Below are 16,571 nucleotides of genomic sequence, written 5' to 3'. Positions count from 1 at the left end.
GCTGGTTATGAAAATTACAGAAGATCTATCGAATGGGTCCAGAATTAAAAGCAGCCTTAGACCCTATGACTTTCATGCCCAATTTCAGCAATACTATTTAAATTAGCCACTCAAATATATCTTGTTTCCTCTTAACCTGGTTTGTCCTTCTAAAAATATTTATTTTTAGATTTATTTTCACAGCAGGAATCACTTTGTTGAATCAACATGTTCCTTCACAATTTCTATTAATACAACAGGAATGTTAAATGTTCTGCTACAAATGAGCTAATTATAGAGGCTGGAAATTACATTACACTTTCCTTATGAGATACACAGAATCATTACTTTGTTCCACCCCCGCCTCTGTAATCTGGATACTAAATTTACTTTCATCCAAGCCACTACTGGTTTTTCTTGAAATCTTTATCTAGATGTGGTTTTTCCGTTTGTTATTTTCCCAAAACAGAAAACAGAGCTCTATAGATGAAGAAAGAAGAGAAAAAATACAGCAAGAGGCAATGAATCCAAAAGAAGTGACTCAAAGCCTTGCAGTCTAATCATCATTCTTTGGTCAGGCCTGCATAATCACACACACACACACACACACTTGAAACAGCTTGTGTTTGTGTGTTACAATCAATCAAATGCTGTCTTTAGAGAACGAGGCACAGGAACAAGCTACTGACGTGCCAGGAAAAAAGGCAGCAGGTGATAATAAAGGATTATATATGACTCATGCTCTGCCTCCAGCACTCAAATATTGAGAGAAGCGAGGGAGATGGAGAGGCGGTAGAGCGTAACAACGGTGCTATATGTTGACTTCACTGATGACTTCCTTCCTGAGCAAATGTCGATTCTATATAGATCATAATGATCTGCAAATAACGGTTTGTTACTGAGTAACACACATGCTGAAATCAATAAGAGCAAACTCTGTGCTCTCCGATAGGGCTGTACCACACATCATCGAACATCTACTTACAGTATAAAAGCCCAGGTTCCTGAGCAGCGTCTTCATGAGGATCTCAGCCAGGTGGGTGTCAGGGTGGCCTGCTGTGGCGCTGTATGTGGGGTCTGGGGAGGCTGTAAAGCCCAGGCCAGAAGAAAGTACCTCTGGGCCATCAGCAGGAGAGCTGTAACCCAGGAGCGAGGCCACGTGGGTGTGGTCCTGGAGACTGGTCAGGATAATGTCTAGCTGCATCCTCTGCGGCACAGACACACACATTTCAATAAGCCTGCTGACTTGAAAAACGTGACCCTTTAACAGAACCAAACAACAGTACTTGATATATAAACTTGTCGGTACAGTGGGTTCATACTGAGGGCCACACCAGGTCAGTCACCAGATTCTTATCAGTAATCATTGTATTTGCACTTCAAATACAACGATTTATGTCAATTTCATTGTTGAGTTAACTGCACACTTTTGCACATGCAGAAATTTTCAATGGATGAACAGCAATTAATCCTGTTAAAGGAACAGTTTGACATTTTGGAAAATAAGCTTATTCGCTTTAAGATGAAAAGATAAATATCACTCTTATTTCCATTAAATATCAAGCAAGTTAACTTAGCTAGAAAAAGCTTAGCTAAGCAGCTGAACCTTGAACAAATACACAAGTTCTAGCTTCTTTTTACTTATTTAATTTGTCATGTAAAGTGTCTCTGAGTGGTAAAACCACAAATTGTTGATTTCTTCTTTTGTAAAGATTAAAAAAACAAGAAATAACATGTTAATTAGTGAGCTTCGGGGTACTGGTAGGCTAATTATTTTACCTTTGGACAGAGCCAGGCTGGCTGTTTCCCCCCGTTTCCAGTCTTTATGCTAACCTAAGATAACAAGCTGCTGGCTGTAGCTTCATATTTATCGTACAGATCTTCTCATCTTCTCAAGAAAGCAAATAAGCGTATTTCCCAAAATGTTGAACTATTCCTTTAAGGGCAAACTCTTCCACAAGTTGCTTCTGTTCTTTACAACTTTTATTTGAAAGTCCACAAGAATTAACATTTTAAACAGTTCCTGCCTCCATTGTTGAGGTCAATGGTAAATTCTCAAGACATTTTAATGCCACACTGCCAAGCAGGCATTAACATTGGGAACACAGAGTCCGGTACAGACTGATTTTCTATTGTTGAAAAATATATTGGGAAGACAAGACAGGGCATGCTCTTAAGGCTTTTAGTGAGCCACACAACCAACCAAACAAAGTGACCCATTAACCACTCACGGTGTAAAAGCCGCGTTCATCATCCATCACTGACCTGACCTGACTTTCAAAATCTTTCAGCCTACAAGCCACAACAAATGAGGCATTGGTTAATGTATACACACCTTAGTTACAATGATTTATATCTGTGGCTTTTAACCTGATCGTTGTGACCTAATTTTAATGGGTAACACTGAGATTAATGGGATATGGAAAAATCGAATCTATGTCTTCACTGAAAACTAAAAACAAAGGAAACATCCTGAAATGGAAAATCAGGCTTTAATTGACCTGTTCACCGTTCTGCATGTGCATCCAGTGACATGGATCCTGACAAGTCCCCACATTGTTTATTATAGGCTGGTTGTTACAGGTTGACAAACGGAAAATGTTCAGAACTGCTGATTTTAAATCCATGTTTCAAAAAGCAGCAAGGCAGGTCTATAAGTGTATTAGGGAGCATAGGGTACCTGTCCTTTGGAGAGACTCTCCCATCTGTCAGGGCCCTGAGGCAGCAAGGAGTGAAGAAGCTCCATCCTCTCTCTCAGTGGAGGAAGCAGCATGGTCGCCCCCACAGACAGAGTCTCAATCACCGCCTGATGGGACAAACACACGCCCACATATTGTCACTGCTTCAGGTGATGTAACAGATTCGGAACTTGTTGACATTTTAAGCAATTACTGTCTTCATTGTCTTCAAGATTTTTTCAAGGCAACATGAAATGAAAATCAAAAATATCCATCCATCCATCCAAGGTGTTAGGGGTCGCGGGTGACTGGAGCCTATTTTGGGCCAAGGCAACATGCCAAAATGAAAAGACACAGAAAATACCATTCCATATTGATTTGAACGGGCATTTAGAGTTTCTTCTGATTACGGAGAAAAGAACATGCAGACTCCACCCAGAGAGATTGTGTGATGTTGGAGTGACAATTCACAGTTAAACGATCAGCACAAAAAATAATGCTGCATTTTAATTATTTATTTAAAGTTAAATTTCAAAATAAGCTTTAATTATTTAAAATAATTATCATGGGAACAAAGTGCTGAGTTTGATAGTGTGAAAGTACAGAGGAGAAGGTATGAAATGCGGGACTTGCTAAACATCTTGGCCAGTTAGGCATCCTACAGTGTGTTCACGATAATGAGTTTCCTCCATTTAAAAACAGAAAACAGAGGAAGCCAGATTTTTTTTACGTTTTTGGAGCTGAAACGATTAGTCAATTAATCGATTAGTTGATCTGCGAAAAATTTATCTGCAACTATTTTGATAAGTGATTAACCGTTTCAATCATTTTACAAGCAACAATGATGGTTCCAACTTCTCAGATGTGAGGATTTGGTGCCTTTTCTGTATTATATCATGGTTAAACTGAATATCTTTGGGTTTTGGACTGTTGGTCGGACAAAACAAAGCATTTAACGTCACCTTGGGCTTTGGGAAATTGGACATTTTTTCACTATTTTCTGAAATTTTTTAGACCAAATAATTAAATGTTAACTAGCAAAAAATTATGCTGCAGCCCGTTTCACGGCTGCTGGCTGAGGTGATCTACTGGACCAATTCCAAAGCTTTTTGTACCTATTAGTCATTTAGACCCCAAAATATGTAAAAAAAATAAAAAAATAAATAAAAATTGTGCCCAGGTTTAAAAATAGAGGAATTACCCTTTAAGGCCACAGAGTTCAATTCAGCTGATTAATCAATAATGAAAATAATTGTTAGTTGCAGCTATTTTAAAGTGAATCTCAAGTTTACAACTTGACTGATCATTAATCAACTGGTAACGATGTCCCCCCTCGATCAACAGTGCATCTGCGTTTACTCTTACCTCCTGAATCTCATCTGGCACAGAGGAGTCCATCAGTCTGAAGAGCAGGTTCCTCAGGGGCCTGGCCTGCCGACCTAAGATACTGGTGGCCACGCCCCCGGCCAGCGCCAGAGCCAGATGATTTGACAAAAGCCGAAGGCACAGCTTGAGGAAGTTATGATGCTCCCTGCAAATACAGACAAAATGAATTATTCAGCATATACCTAGGCATATTTATAATTTGACTCCAATCTACAATTGAAAAGGAAAGAAGGTGTACTGGCATGAGAAAATGTACAACAAGTAACTGCAAGTAATTTGCCTGTGCCAGAAATACACAGGTTTCGGAAACTGTTGTAAACCTCCCTTCTCTTATTTCTTCCACAGTCTTTGTCATTCTGCTTTACAAGGCTGCCACTAGCAGTGATGGTGGCTTGCAGGCTGTGTGCGCTTACCTGGATGAGGGGAACGGGAGAGGAGGGACTTCACTGTTGATGCCGTCACAGTAGCGTTCAAGAAAGGAGCGCAAGTGGGAGAAGGTGCTTTCTTCGAGGTCGACGCAGTAGGGCCTGTGCCAAGCCACCACTTGCCTGGAGAGCCAAAGTGAGTCAATATTAACAAGTGCTCTGGTGCTCGAGTGGTAGAGTAAAGAGGTTGAAGGAATATGCATCACTGAATGAATCTAGAGACTATGTTGACTATAAAAACCACCTAAATTGTCAATGATCTGCATTGTAAACATTACCAAAGGTGATGCCATATCCCTCTGCTTTGTCAGTGAATTTACTACTTTGAATTAACCCTCTGTATGAAATGTGTTATGGAAATAAAGTTGCCTTGTCTTGAATGCAATTCATGCAACACTTAATATTAGAAAACATTTTAACTCCGCCCAGCTGATGCGACACCAGCGTACGCCGGGATAGTAATCAACTGGACTGCACCAACTCTCAGAAGACAGCAAACTATGTTTCTGGTTGAACTATGCTGTCAGTATTCTGCCAGGGCTAAATAATGCAGACTTCATATCCTGTAAAACACCACATGTTCAAATAAATGTTACACATGTAGGAGTTGGCGATATGAATAAAAACCTCTATCACTGTAACTGCAATTTTAAATTTGAATATTGATATATAATGTGATATAGTTTATTTCAACTGAAATAAGTTAAGAAGCTGTTTAAGGATAAAATAACAAATTAGCAAAATTTGGAAAATGTATATCATCTCACAGTATATATTGTCATATTGCCCTACCCTATACACATGAGTAAACAAAGAAGCACACAGCACCCCACTTTCATCTAAAAAAACAGTTTAATGAAATCTAATCTTATGAGAATAATTGGATTTTTAATACGTGTCTGTATTGTAACAGACATCATGATTCTAATAGTCTTGTATAGTTACTTTGTCACACAGAAGGGGAAAAAAGACGCTGTACATCTCACATGCAGTTACTGACCTTTGACTCGTGTTATGCAATCCCTATTAAGCACAGAAGTCCCGGGGTGTTGCGACATCAGCACTCGCCTTCACCCTCCCTCCCCCTACGTGAATATCTCCTGTAAAACCCAGGTAACGGTCAACGTTACCTTCACTATAGTCAGTTTATTTACTCTGATGGTAGCTGACCTGTCTCTGGGCAGGGCTGTCCACGCCAGGCTGTGGGAAGTGCCGGCTGAGATCTGCTGAATAGCGACTCCATCCAGGCCGACAACCTTCTTGGGCTTGGTGATCGGCCCTGTGGAGTTGCCCTGGCCACACTGGCCCATGGAGTTGTTGCCCCATGCGTATACTTCATTGTCTAGATGGTGGATGAATAGAAGAAAAGTAATACAATATTAGATATGGCTGTGATGATTTTTCATACAGCACATGAAATTAGACTGAATAATAATAATGAGGTAGAATTAGTACTGCACTGAGCTGAAATATGACCATACTTTATGTCAAGCTTCAGTTAAGTAAACTAATTTGGTCTATGTATTTGCTATTACATCATGCAGTTCAGTGCAATATTTAACAAACTCAAAGTCTAACTGTGTCTGCAAAATAACATCCAAACTATGACTGACAGAGGCAGTGGATTTAACTTGTGCTGTAACGCTGACCGTTGATCCCTGACAGCATGCAAATGTGTTTCCGTCAATACAGCGCCAGCTATTTATAGTTGACCATCTACAGATAAGCTTTTCAAAGAAAAGAAAGAAAGAAAGACAGAGAGGGAGAAAGCGTGGGCATGAAAAAGGAAGAGACAACTACCATGAGACAAGGCCAGGCAGTGACTGTCCCCTATGGAGATGTCCACCACCCTGGTGGTAGCCAGCTCCTCGATTAGTTTGGGTCTGAGTGCTGTGGCCTCAGAAGAACCGCACCCCAGGCAAGCACCGCAGCCCCAAGCATACACCTGAAAACAAGTGACATGAATCGAGCTCAGCAGATGATTTCTGCTATTCACATTGCAAAGCTGTTTATTTCGGTCCTTTCCCCAGACAAAAACTATCTTGATGAGAAAACAGTGAGACTAAATCTCTGAGACAAAGCCTTGAAAGAAGAGCTACGTTATATAACAAGTCCTGACATTAAAATAAATCACTGTCGATGTTCAAACAGCTGTCAGTAGGAATGCATAAACAGCTGCATGAAACTCCTTCATTGGGACAAATGTTCAATAATTTCAAGCCTCCTTTATCTCAACAAACCACAGCTTTTATTCTGTCTTGTTTAACAAAGCAGGAATGATGTCCTACCTGGCCGGTGGAGGTTAAGGCGAGAGACGACTGGCTTCCTGCACACACTTTTCTGATGAACATCCCCTGCAGGGCTTCCACTACTTTTGGCTTGTAGACTCGATTAGTATCACCATGACCTAGTTTTCCTGCAGGACAACATGTTTTTTCTTTAGACTGATCCATTTACATTACGAGCATATATTTACATTTCAGTGATGTGCAACATTTAGACACACTGAAACTAAATACAATAAAAGATTTCTAAATGTTTAAATATACTGTCAATTCAGATCATATACAAAACTGCGAGCATTGTGCATATACACACTGCAGAAATGTACATACTTTGAAAAAGGCTGCGATTGAAAATGCAAATTTCAAAGATTAATATTTCAATTTATAGAATTCATTGTGATATGAAACATTCAAAACAGACATTTAACAACAAAGTTAGCCATGGTGAAGGGTTTACCGTTGTCCCCTCCTCCAAAGGACCACACAGTGCGTCCATCCTTTGACAATGCAATAGTATGGGAGCTACCACATGACACCTCCCCCACATTGCTGATGTCTTTAACCAGGGTAGGAATGTTTCGGCTGTTGCTGTCACCGTGACCTGCAATCCCAAACAATGACAAAGGTCTGGATGTTTACACGTGGAAATTATAGAACACAATCGAGGGTCGAAAGGGAAACACGGACCGTCTGCATCTGAAGCGCATGAAACATCCAAACCCATTGTTTTCTACAGTATGTAAGCCCGCACATCAGGGGCATGTTGACGGCCATCAACGTGTCAGGATGTGCCACAGTCCTAATTCCAAGCGTTGATGCACGTCATCTCTTTAGAGAAGCAGCAACTTTATCACACTCCTTCCCTGGATCACCACATCCTTAACCTTACCCGACCACTTCTTCTGTCTGTGTGACGCGTCCGGTGTGTGCTAGGGTCGTTAATCAACGTGCCTCAAATGACACAACGCTCCATTTCACAGCTGATGCATGTTGCACTTAAGGATACAGGGTGTTGTATATTGTATAGATTGTAAATCTCTCTGAAGCAAATTTTTCATTTTGGGCTATCTACATAAAACTGACTTGACAATTTAACTGTCATTTGCTTGATACTTATCCAAACAGCCTTGAAAAGTGGCGTGAGCTTAGGGAACTTGGTGGAAACACCTAATACAAACAGTATTCATAGCACAATCTGTTCAGCTACACAAGAGCTCCCCACTATCAGACACAGAATCACACAGAACAGTTAAAGTCCACGACAGAGGGGAAGATGAATGCTAACGTTTTTTTGTAATAAAATAAAGAATATTCTAATCGTACGTACGTTAAGAAATTGTGTTTGTTGCTTTACGAGTGCTGCATTCTTGGTAGAAGGTAATCACGTTAGCTAACGGTGTGTGTAGTTACCAGCCTCAGTGAATTTCACTCCACTTTTTTTTATTATTAGTGTACAATGCCACAGCGAGATCTGGAGAAGGTAACACACACAGTAAAATGATAAAGCTGTCAGGCTGAATGAACTCTGTCAATCCCTAACACCACAGATTGATTGATAGCTACCAGTAACTAACTAATAAACAATGCTGCAAGAAAGGCTTTCCAGCTGTGTTGCTAGTGCGAGCTTGTATTTCTGTAAAGCAGTACATTACATTGAAATGTTAAATGTGTTGCAAAGTTACTTATAAGATTAAACCATCAAAACTGACCAGACTTGTTTGTGTGGAGTGACAGCATGTAAACACCCTAGCCAATCTTTGCTGAAATCAGAAATTGTACAGAAACTCTGAAGCCCCAAAACAGACAATCAGCACAGCCATACTGGGAACTATTTGAAATTACAGGTGTATATTAAGAAATCCTTTTCATCTTAGGATAAATTAGTTCAGCAACTTACCTAATCTTCCAAAATCTCCTTCACCCCATGTGTACAGCTCTCCATCCTCACTGACTGCAGCACTGTGTCTGTAGCCAGCAGACACACACACCACCACCTGACACAAAACAAAAGCCATACATTATTATACTTTATTAAATACACAAGCAAAAAGACATCTATTGAATGTATCTTGTCTATTTTCAAAATAGGAGGCATAGGCAGCTATATAAGAAACAAAAAATAAATACATAATAAAAAACGCACCCCCTGGATTTTTATATTCAGCTGATAATTATTGCAATCTACCAGCAGCAGTCTCTTTCTGAATTTTGACAGCATTACAGTTTCTGGTGAAAAAACATTTCACAGAGAGAAGGGGGGAAAAAAGATGGTGATATCTAGAATACCTCTACTCACTGCTGCTTTAAATTTATTACTGGATTTAAAAGAATAAAACGCTGGAATGTGTACATCTCAGTACAATACCATGTGTCAAGTTGTACTCAAATGCTGGGTGAAACCCTACCTTCCCCTGTAGTGGCCCCTGGATAAGTTTAGGGTATTTCTGTGTTGAGCTGTTCCCGTGACCCAGTTTGCCATAATCACCGTCACCCCAGCTGAACACCTCACCCTCCGTAGTGAAGGCCAGCGTGTGGCCGTCTGAGCCCTTGGATGAAGACACCTTCTTGATGGCCCGGTGGGGTTCAAAGGTCAGCTTCTTGAGCGTTGACTGGTTGTTAGAGTCCCCGAGGCCCAAACGGCCGTAGCTGCCCTTCCCGCAGGCCCGAACAGAGCCATCGGAAGAGATTACAAAAGTGCAGTACTGGCCTGCCTCAATCTGCAGAGAAATGAGGAAGAGTTGTGTGTTTGTGTAATGAAAGACTGCAGGCTGACTCAGCATTCTCACACACCATTGCCCTAGTGTCACTGCGTGAGTGAGACCAACTGGCTTCCTACTGATGTCGATGTTACAGTATATCATAAGACAGCATACCATATGACCCATCAGCCATATGACAGTTTCTGATATACAGTATAATTTTTGGGATTTTCCCCTTTATACAAAGCATTAGCACATTAGGAAAAATGATTTTGCGCAACCTCATTCTACAGAAATGCCCCAAAAGGCACAGTGCGCATCAATCAGCTACGCTTCCTGATATTGTAAAAAGACGTGAAGTTCAGAGATGCAGTAACAACAAAAGTTCTGTAGAAGGGAAAATTGTGAATTATATGGTTTCTAACTGTCTGTTATCTTCATAACAGGGTTTTCTTTCTCTCCTAAAAGAAAAAGAGAAGACATTGTAGGAGGGACATGAAAAATCTTGATGTTGTCTGCTCTGCATCTTGAAGAGCATGTCACTTTGCTTTGATCTACAGCTGTAGTTTGCCTTTGGTAGAAACAGTGAAATTTGAATGCATTATCTTCACGTCATCATGTCTTTGTAACACCCCTATTTTAAAGGGGAAAATCCCCTTTAAAGTCAGCAAACCATTTGCCAAAACCTAGCAAAATTAATTTTCAAACTCATGACAGTTTATCTATTTCTTGTGATGAATACAGGCTATCAGATGTTTCCTCTCTCAACATGTGCAGACATACAGCTCTACAGCAGACATGTCAACTGTTTTCTCTTACTGTCTGTGCATCGGCGAAGCTGGCGGCCAGCTTGGGCTGCAGGATCTTCTCCTGTGTACCCTCCACTAGCTGGTGGCTGCTGTTACTGCCCCACACATAAACCTCACAGGTTTCAGACACCACGGGTGCCTCACCGGTCTGTATGCTGTCTGGACTGACACAGGTGCGAGAGTAGTCTGATGCCATTCGACATACCTGGAAGAAAAAGACATGATTAAAGATTGATACCTAGTTAAAAAGTCTTTAAATTATATCTACTCCTTCCAAGTAAAGTACCAATAAGCATAACACATTTTTGAGTGGAGGGGGATTTAAAATGAACCCTCTACTTAGGTAACAGCTACAGCAATTCTGAGATTTTTCAACACACAAAGGAGTAACTTGTTTTGACACTTTTGCACAAGTATCTAAAAAAATCAGGCTATCCACTTTTATAAATTAGCATGTTGAGGTGTTGCGTACATACAGTATAATGATGCAAAGTCCTGAAAGTAAAATACTGCTTAGATTCCTTACTTCTTCAAAAAGACAGAGCGCTGCCTCGTACAACGAGCACAGGCCATCGGAGGTCCGTGTTGGTTCTCGCCATTGGCTGCGATCTGCTGAGGAGCCCTGAGACAATCACATACACAAATCAATGTTTAGACCATACATGGCTTCAAACCAAAGAAACATTAAATTATCTATGCACAATTATTATTTCGGAGAACCAAAAATCTTTGAAAAAACTTGAAACTTGAAAGCGTATGACAAATTATTTTTTAAATCATCAGGTTTTTATTTCATGCTTTACTGATCATCTCCAAGTAAATGATAAATAAAAATTGGCTGAATGAATAATGTCTAATTTAATACTCAATAGAAGGAGCATGCCATTTTTAAGCCCCTTTGACAGCTCAACAATGAAAAGCTGTCTACGCTACTTTGTCTTTGACGTAAGCAGAATTTGCTGTATTCTCACTTGAGTTATTAAACCACTAAAAAAAAAAATAAACTTCCAATCTGCCAATATTGTTAATGTTTACTTACCAAAGAGCGTCTCATCTGCATGAGGATGTTCATGAAACAATCATAGCCGATGAGCCCCTCTTGGTTCTGTAGCACCTTATTCTCCTCCATAGTACTGACCACAGCTGATGCAGCCAAGGCCATCTCAATCCACTCCAGCAGGTAGCGCAGAGAACCCCTCTGGGAAGCCAGCCCTAGCAGTAGCTCTGAGGCAAGACGTCGCCCTAAAATATCCGCCCCAGAGTTTGGCATGGTCACTCCCTTCAGGAAAGTGGTGACCTGGGCCAGGCAGTCCAGGCCCATTGGCGGGATCTTGCTCTCGTTGGCCAGAGAGAGGGGTGGCAGGGAGCTAACCACATCAATGGCTGTGTGAATTACATCATTACACAAGTTTATGTTGCCCCCAGGACCTCCACCAGGGCTAGGCGGAGGAGGCATCATCCAGCTTTGGCGCAGCAGAGCAAAAAGAAGGCTGAGGCCCGTGCGAACACCCATCTCAATGAGGGCATCAGTGCTGGAGCGTGGCCGCTCGCTGACAGAGTGCAGATCAGCCGAGCCCGAGTTGTTCTCTGGAGAGTGCTGCTGCTGCTTGACCTTTCCCTTGTCGTGGTACTTGTTGGAAAGTGCGTAGAAGATACGCTGGAGCACCAGCACACGTTTGCGCAGGGCAGCAGCAAAGGGAGAGTCAGAGCAGACCATCTTGGCCAAGGCCAACTGGCTGCTGAGTAGAGCATCCAGGTAGTGCTCCTGCTCATCGCTAGAGAGGGATTCCCGCTCAAAGTCTGGAAGCTGGGGGCCCTTCAGACACAGCACCTGCTGGGGCAGCAGCACGGCCTCTTTGTTGGTCAGCAGCTTTGAGTAGAGCACCGAAACTCCCTCCCGTGTGGCTATCGACTCGCTGTCCTCCGTAATCCATGAGCTGTTTAGGTGCTCCAGCCATTTGAGTTTCACCGGGGGGATCATTAAAGCCATGGCATGTCACTCTGGAGCCATCAGTCCTGAAAACGTTGAGTCGACATCTTACAAAACGTTAATATCAAGCTTGTAAACAGCAATTTCCTCATCAAGCATGTGGGCTAGATACAATTTATTTTCATATGCTGTCTTTCCTTAAAGGAAATTCTTCTCGATAATTTTAACACTGCTTCTTCACTGGATAATCATTTGACGTAAGACGAAGAAACAAACATTTTGATTAAAATGAACCAATGTGCTATCAAAGCAGATGAGGTAATCAAGGTAAATACGACCCATTATATATTAAAAAAAAAACAGAAGATAGTCTTATTTAACTAATTACTTGCAAACTGAAAGCATTTCTTCTGCTTAAAATGACTTTATGGGAACTTAACATGTGGTTATAAGCTCATAAAATATTCAGGTTGGTCTTCCTTGAACATTCCTTGTCAAGTTTGTATAAAGAACCAGAACATTTTTTATTATCATCGTCTTTAAAATATATATTTGTTATGTTGCTGTGGTTCACTCCTTTAACATTTAATACAAATTGGTGTCACATAAGTGCAAAAAGGCAACTCTGAAACTTGATTTATTCTATGTAGGAGCACTTCTGTGAGGTGCTTAGTCATCTGCTAAATCATGCTTTGTTACTATCAGAATACGTGACACCAGCGAGGGCTGAACATGCTTAGCCACAGGAATAAAACTCTACAAGGAATGAAAGTACAGGCAATGACAGATATAAACAAGTAAAGACTTCTAAATTTAAAATGGACTTGCTTCTTTTAAACCTACTATATTGTTGTATGTCAATTTGACCCATTTTACAGTTAACCTTTCTTTAACTCCATGAAATGTAATATCTTCTCCTTATATAGGATCATGAACATGTAAGCAATATAAATACAACTAAGGACATCAAACATGCATCATTCTTATACCATGCTGTGTGGCTCTGTGAAAACTACCCTGGTTAAATAAAAGGTTTTTAAATGCTTCATCGTGTTAATCGAAGTATTATTAAGTGTACGAAAATTATATTTGTATACTGATTACATTTCATTTTATCACTACTGTCATTTGTGAAGTTTAAGTCATACTTTTGGACGACTAACTCCAGCATGCCATATTGTGAACACTACACATGTGTTGACCTGTGCATAACAGGCCAGTAAAGTCCAAACTTTGCTTTAAAGAATCGATAAGTGGAAACAAAAAGCATACTTCTTAACCAAAGTAAGATTTGACACCAGTTGCAATCTAGAGCCGGTTCTCTGTAGCCAACCCTACTGCTTCTGCTGCCTCTCAGTTAGTCGTCTTGACATGAGGTACAAACGGTATAAAGACGTGATGAGTAAAGTGTGTGTTGTGGGTCAAAATAAAGGCCAACATCCCACCCAAATATGTTTATAAACACCCTGACTGGCATCCTCTTGTGAAAGAATATGATTCATATCTGTGAGTAAAGGGGTGATAAATCAGTAAACTCAACGGATTCTGATTCAGAAGATTCAAGTGTAGTTCACACTTCTACAAGTGTGTGTGGGTCGTGTGTGTGTGTATGGGAGGGCGGGGGGATTGAGGTGTTACAAATAATCTACCTGAGCAGAGCATTCACCAGCTGTATCTTTTATTCTGGATTGCACCGTTAATCTAGAAGATGTTTCAGAGCCAGAGGACAATGTAGCTGATGAGCGAGGTTGTGAGGTTTCCTGTATTGACAGGTGTAACTCACCATCATGTATGTCAGTTAGGTTCCAACACAACAACACCACCACGACCAACAAGAGCCTCAGAAATTACCAGAGACTTCAATGAATATCTCTGTGGGACAAAAACTGAACATTACAGATTTACTGCAGGGTTTATATAACCAATCACAGATGAGATCCCTCATAGATTTAATGTAATTAATGCAAACTGCAGCCTACTATCTCACTGCTGAAATAAAACCCATTCAGACACAGCACCTGCTCTGATATATCCGACTTGGTTACATGAACTGAAATAACAATGGAAGCAAGCAGCAAACCGCATGCGGATTGACAAGACGATGGATCTGCCGACAAACAGATTGTGGCAGGCACTGGCAGCCTTTGTGACATCAGTTTGGCTATATCCTGTAAGGTTAAATACAGTAACATACAATTTCAGGCTCAGCGCCTAGTACGAGTTTTGCAAGTCGTACACCAAGTACAGCAACAACAACATTCCTGGCTAAAGTTGACAAAACCTTACAACACTGTTATGGCAGCTTTATACTGAGCAAGTGGGCCAATCACAAGAGACCCAGAAGGTGACATTAGTCACCTGCAAGAAAAAAAAATGGCTGAAAATATGACAGTATGACAATATGACACAGATGAGTTACCAAGGAGTTTTTGTTTTTGCCAAGCCTCATTAGCCAGACACAAGGTCTACTGATCTATCCACAATGGTCATGTCATGGGAACAGACATGATACTTTCCATATACAAAGCCTATATGTGAACTACAAAACCACATCCTTCTCTGAGAAACTCACATGGAAATGCTGCAGACTGTAACCCAAATTTACCCAGAATATCACATGCATTTTTATCAGTCATGTTTACTAATCCATAATCTCTGAAAGCTGTGGTTCAACGTGTGAGTGTGCAGAGCAAGACGGTCATTAATGTCACGAAGGGCTTTTGAATATTCACTACAGCCTGAGTTACTATAAAGGGGCAGATATCATTTTTAATCACTGACATTTTTGTTCTTGCTTCCATTCTTGGTGCCTCCAGGTTATTGTGAAGGTGAGCGACTTTCTTCAGACACGCCTTCACCGTGTTGACAGTCACACTGATGAGGTTACAGGTAACATTAGGTGTGATTATAAGCGGTTAGCACCTAGCTAGCTAGCTAGCTAGCTAACTGGACAACTCACCTGCAGCAACGGCCCATGCTAACATTGGTTTTGGTTGCGAGCACATAGCTAACCACCGGCAGACAACATTAGACAGCTAGTACCATGATGACACAGCTGGCCTGAGAGCAGAGAGGGCTGCTAACCTGCTTGTGGTGTCAGGTTAGAAAGGCAGTTTCCCCCCTGTGATGATAACGTTGTAATCACCAACAGCTAACAGTTGTGCAAATCACTGGCATTACGTTGAGACTGGCAAACATTTAAGACATGGTGAGACACGCGAGTTAACGTTAAACGGTAGCCTTTTCTAGCTCTTGTGGCAGGCCAGCACGTTAACGTTAAATGTTATATTGTTGTTTGTTTAGCAACAAACCGAAAGACGACTGGCGCTAACGTTTCTGTTTACGTTAGCTAACGTTAGCTAACTTTCCTCACGTCACTCAGCTAGCAAAGAATAACAAACCTAAACGTAGACTTAAACCGTAACGTGCAGGTATGACAGGGGGCTACTAAATAAGATACGCAGTCGTACCTGTATGTGTACCTGTACCTCCATACAGCGTGAGCTATTCTGCCCAGTATTATGTTGGCTTATCTGCTGTATCATAGCGTCAAGCAGGTTAGCTTGCTAGCTACACTTTCTAACGTTAGCTGGAATAAAATAGCTCGCTTACCAGTAAATGTCAAGGGCCTCCTCTTCTTTGCGTTGTGCTTACACACACAAAAAAAAACCCAAAAACCTAACTGTGCTTCATTGCATGAACACACAAACAGTTGTGAGTCAATATCCGTACGCTTTGATAACGTTATTGTGAAAGGACACAGGACCATGCATGGGTTCCCATGCCTCCGCCCGCCTCTCCCGTACCTTCCACTGCAATTAGGTCCGGGGGAAGCAGCAGTCTGCTCAGTCCCAACCCCTCACCGAGCCCCAGCCCAGGGCGGTGACGCTGGAGCCTGTCTGTCTGTCTGCCTGCCTGATTACTTTCCTGCCTGTCTGTCTGCCTACATTTACTCTCTCTCATATGCTGTGCATGCTCATGCCATACAGTCAGCAGTGGCTCATCCACAAAGACAAAGGGGTCCAAAGCACACAGCGATTTTACATGGTCAGTGGGTTCAGCATCACTGTCAAATGTCCTTCATGATGTACAGTGTGTGTCTTGACACTTTCACTACTATCACTGCATGTATTGCATGATTAATTAAAGTGTGAAGAAAGGACACATTTGTATAGGTCCAGCAAATAAAGATGGCAAATAAATGCTTATCATCAGCAGTACATTATGCCATATATTGTGCAATATTCTGTGTACATGCAATATTTAGTTTTCCCATGTTAGTTTTTCCTATTTATTGACATTGATATATATATACCTCCATTACTGCTGTGCAATATCTTAATAATCTCAATAAGCAGGTTGCTGCAGGTTGCTGTTTCC

The 16,571-nt window shown here is 41.2% G+C and overlaps 1 protein-coding gene across 11 annotated transcripts in view; it reads right to left on the bottom strand.

Annotated features, from left to right (window-relative positions):
* herc1 (HECT and RLD domain containing E3 ubiquitin protein ligase family member 1) overlaps nucleotides 1–16,056 on the bottom strand; it is a 68,399-nt gene extending 52,343 nt beyond the window's left edge. For 7 of the 11 annotated variants that reach the window (XM_044195340.1, XM_044194949.1, XM_044195512.1 and 4 more), the window contains exons 1-14: nucleotides 15,804–16,056; nucleotides 11,301–12,277; nucleotides 10,788–10,883; nucleotides 10,272–10,466; nucleotides 9,159–9,470; nucleotides 8,651–8,747; nucleotides 7,211–7,354; nucleotides 6,757–6,884; nucleotides 6,269–6,413; nucleotides 5,639–5,810; nucleotides 4,457–4,591; nucleotides 4,023–4,188; nucleotides 2,660–2,785; nucleotides 965–1,186 (exon numbers count right to left, since the gene is read on the bottom strand). In XM_044195340.1, coding sequence (XP_044051275.1) covers nucleotides 965–1,186; nucleotides 2,660–2,785; nucleotides 4,023–4,188; nucleotides 4,457–4,591; nucleotides 5,639–5,810; nucleotides 6,269–6,413; nucleotides 6,757–6,884; nucleotides 7,211–7,354; nucleotides 8,651–8,747; nucleotides 9,159–9,470; nucleotides 10,272–10,466; nucleotides 10,788–10,883; nucleotides 11,301–12,251 — 2,889 coding nt within the window. In that variant the 5' untranslated portion in view covers nucleotides 12,252–12,277; nucleotides 15,804–16,056. Of the gene's footprint in view, nucleotides 1–964; nucleotides 1,187–2,659; nucleotides 2,786–4,022; nucleotides 4,189–4,456; nucleotides 4,592–5,638; nucleotides 5,811–6,268; nucleotides 6,414–6,756; nucleotides 6,885–7,210; nucleotides 7,355–8,650; nucleotides 8,748–9,158; nucleotides 9,471–10,271; nucleotides 10,467–10,787; nucleotides 10,884–11,300; nucleotides 12,299–15,803 lie in introns of all 11 variants that reach the window. The other 4 variants (XM_044195422.1, XM_044195753.1, XM_044195670.1 and 1 more) reach the window with 2 other exon arrangements.
* Nucleotides 16,057–16,571: the final 515 nt, after the last annotated feature.

The sequence above is a fragment of the Siniperca chuatsi genome, linkage group LG1 (genome assembly GCF_020085105.1).
Source record: "Siniperca chuatsi isolate FFG_IHB_CAS linkage group LG1, ASM2008510v1, whole genome shotgun sequence".
In the NCBI taxonomy this organism is placed as follows: domain Eukaryota; kingdom Metazoa; phylum Chordata; class Actinopteri; order Centrarchiformes; family Sinipercidae; genus Siniperca; species Siniperca chuatsi.
This window is presented reverse-complemented; position numbering and strand designations above follow the sequence as displayed.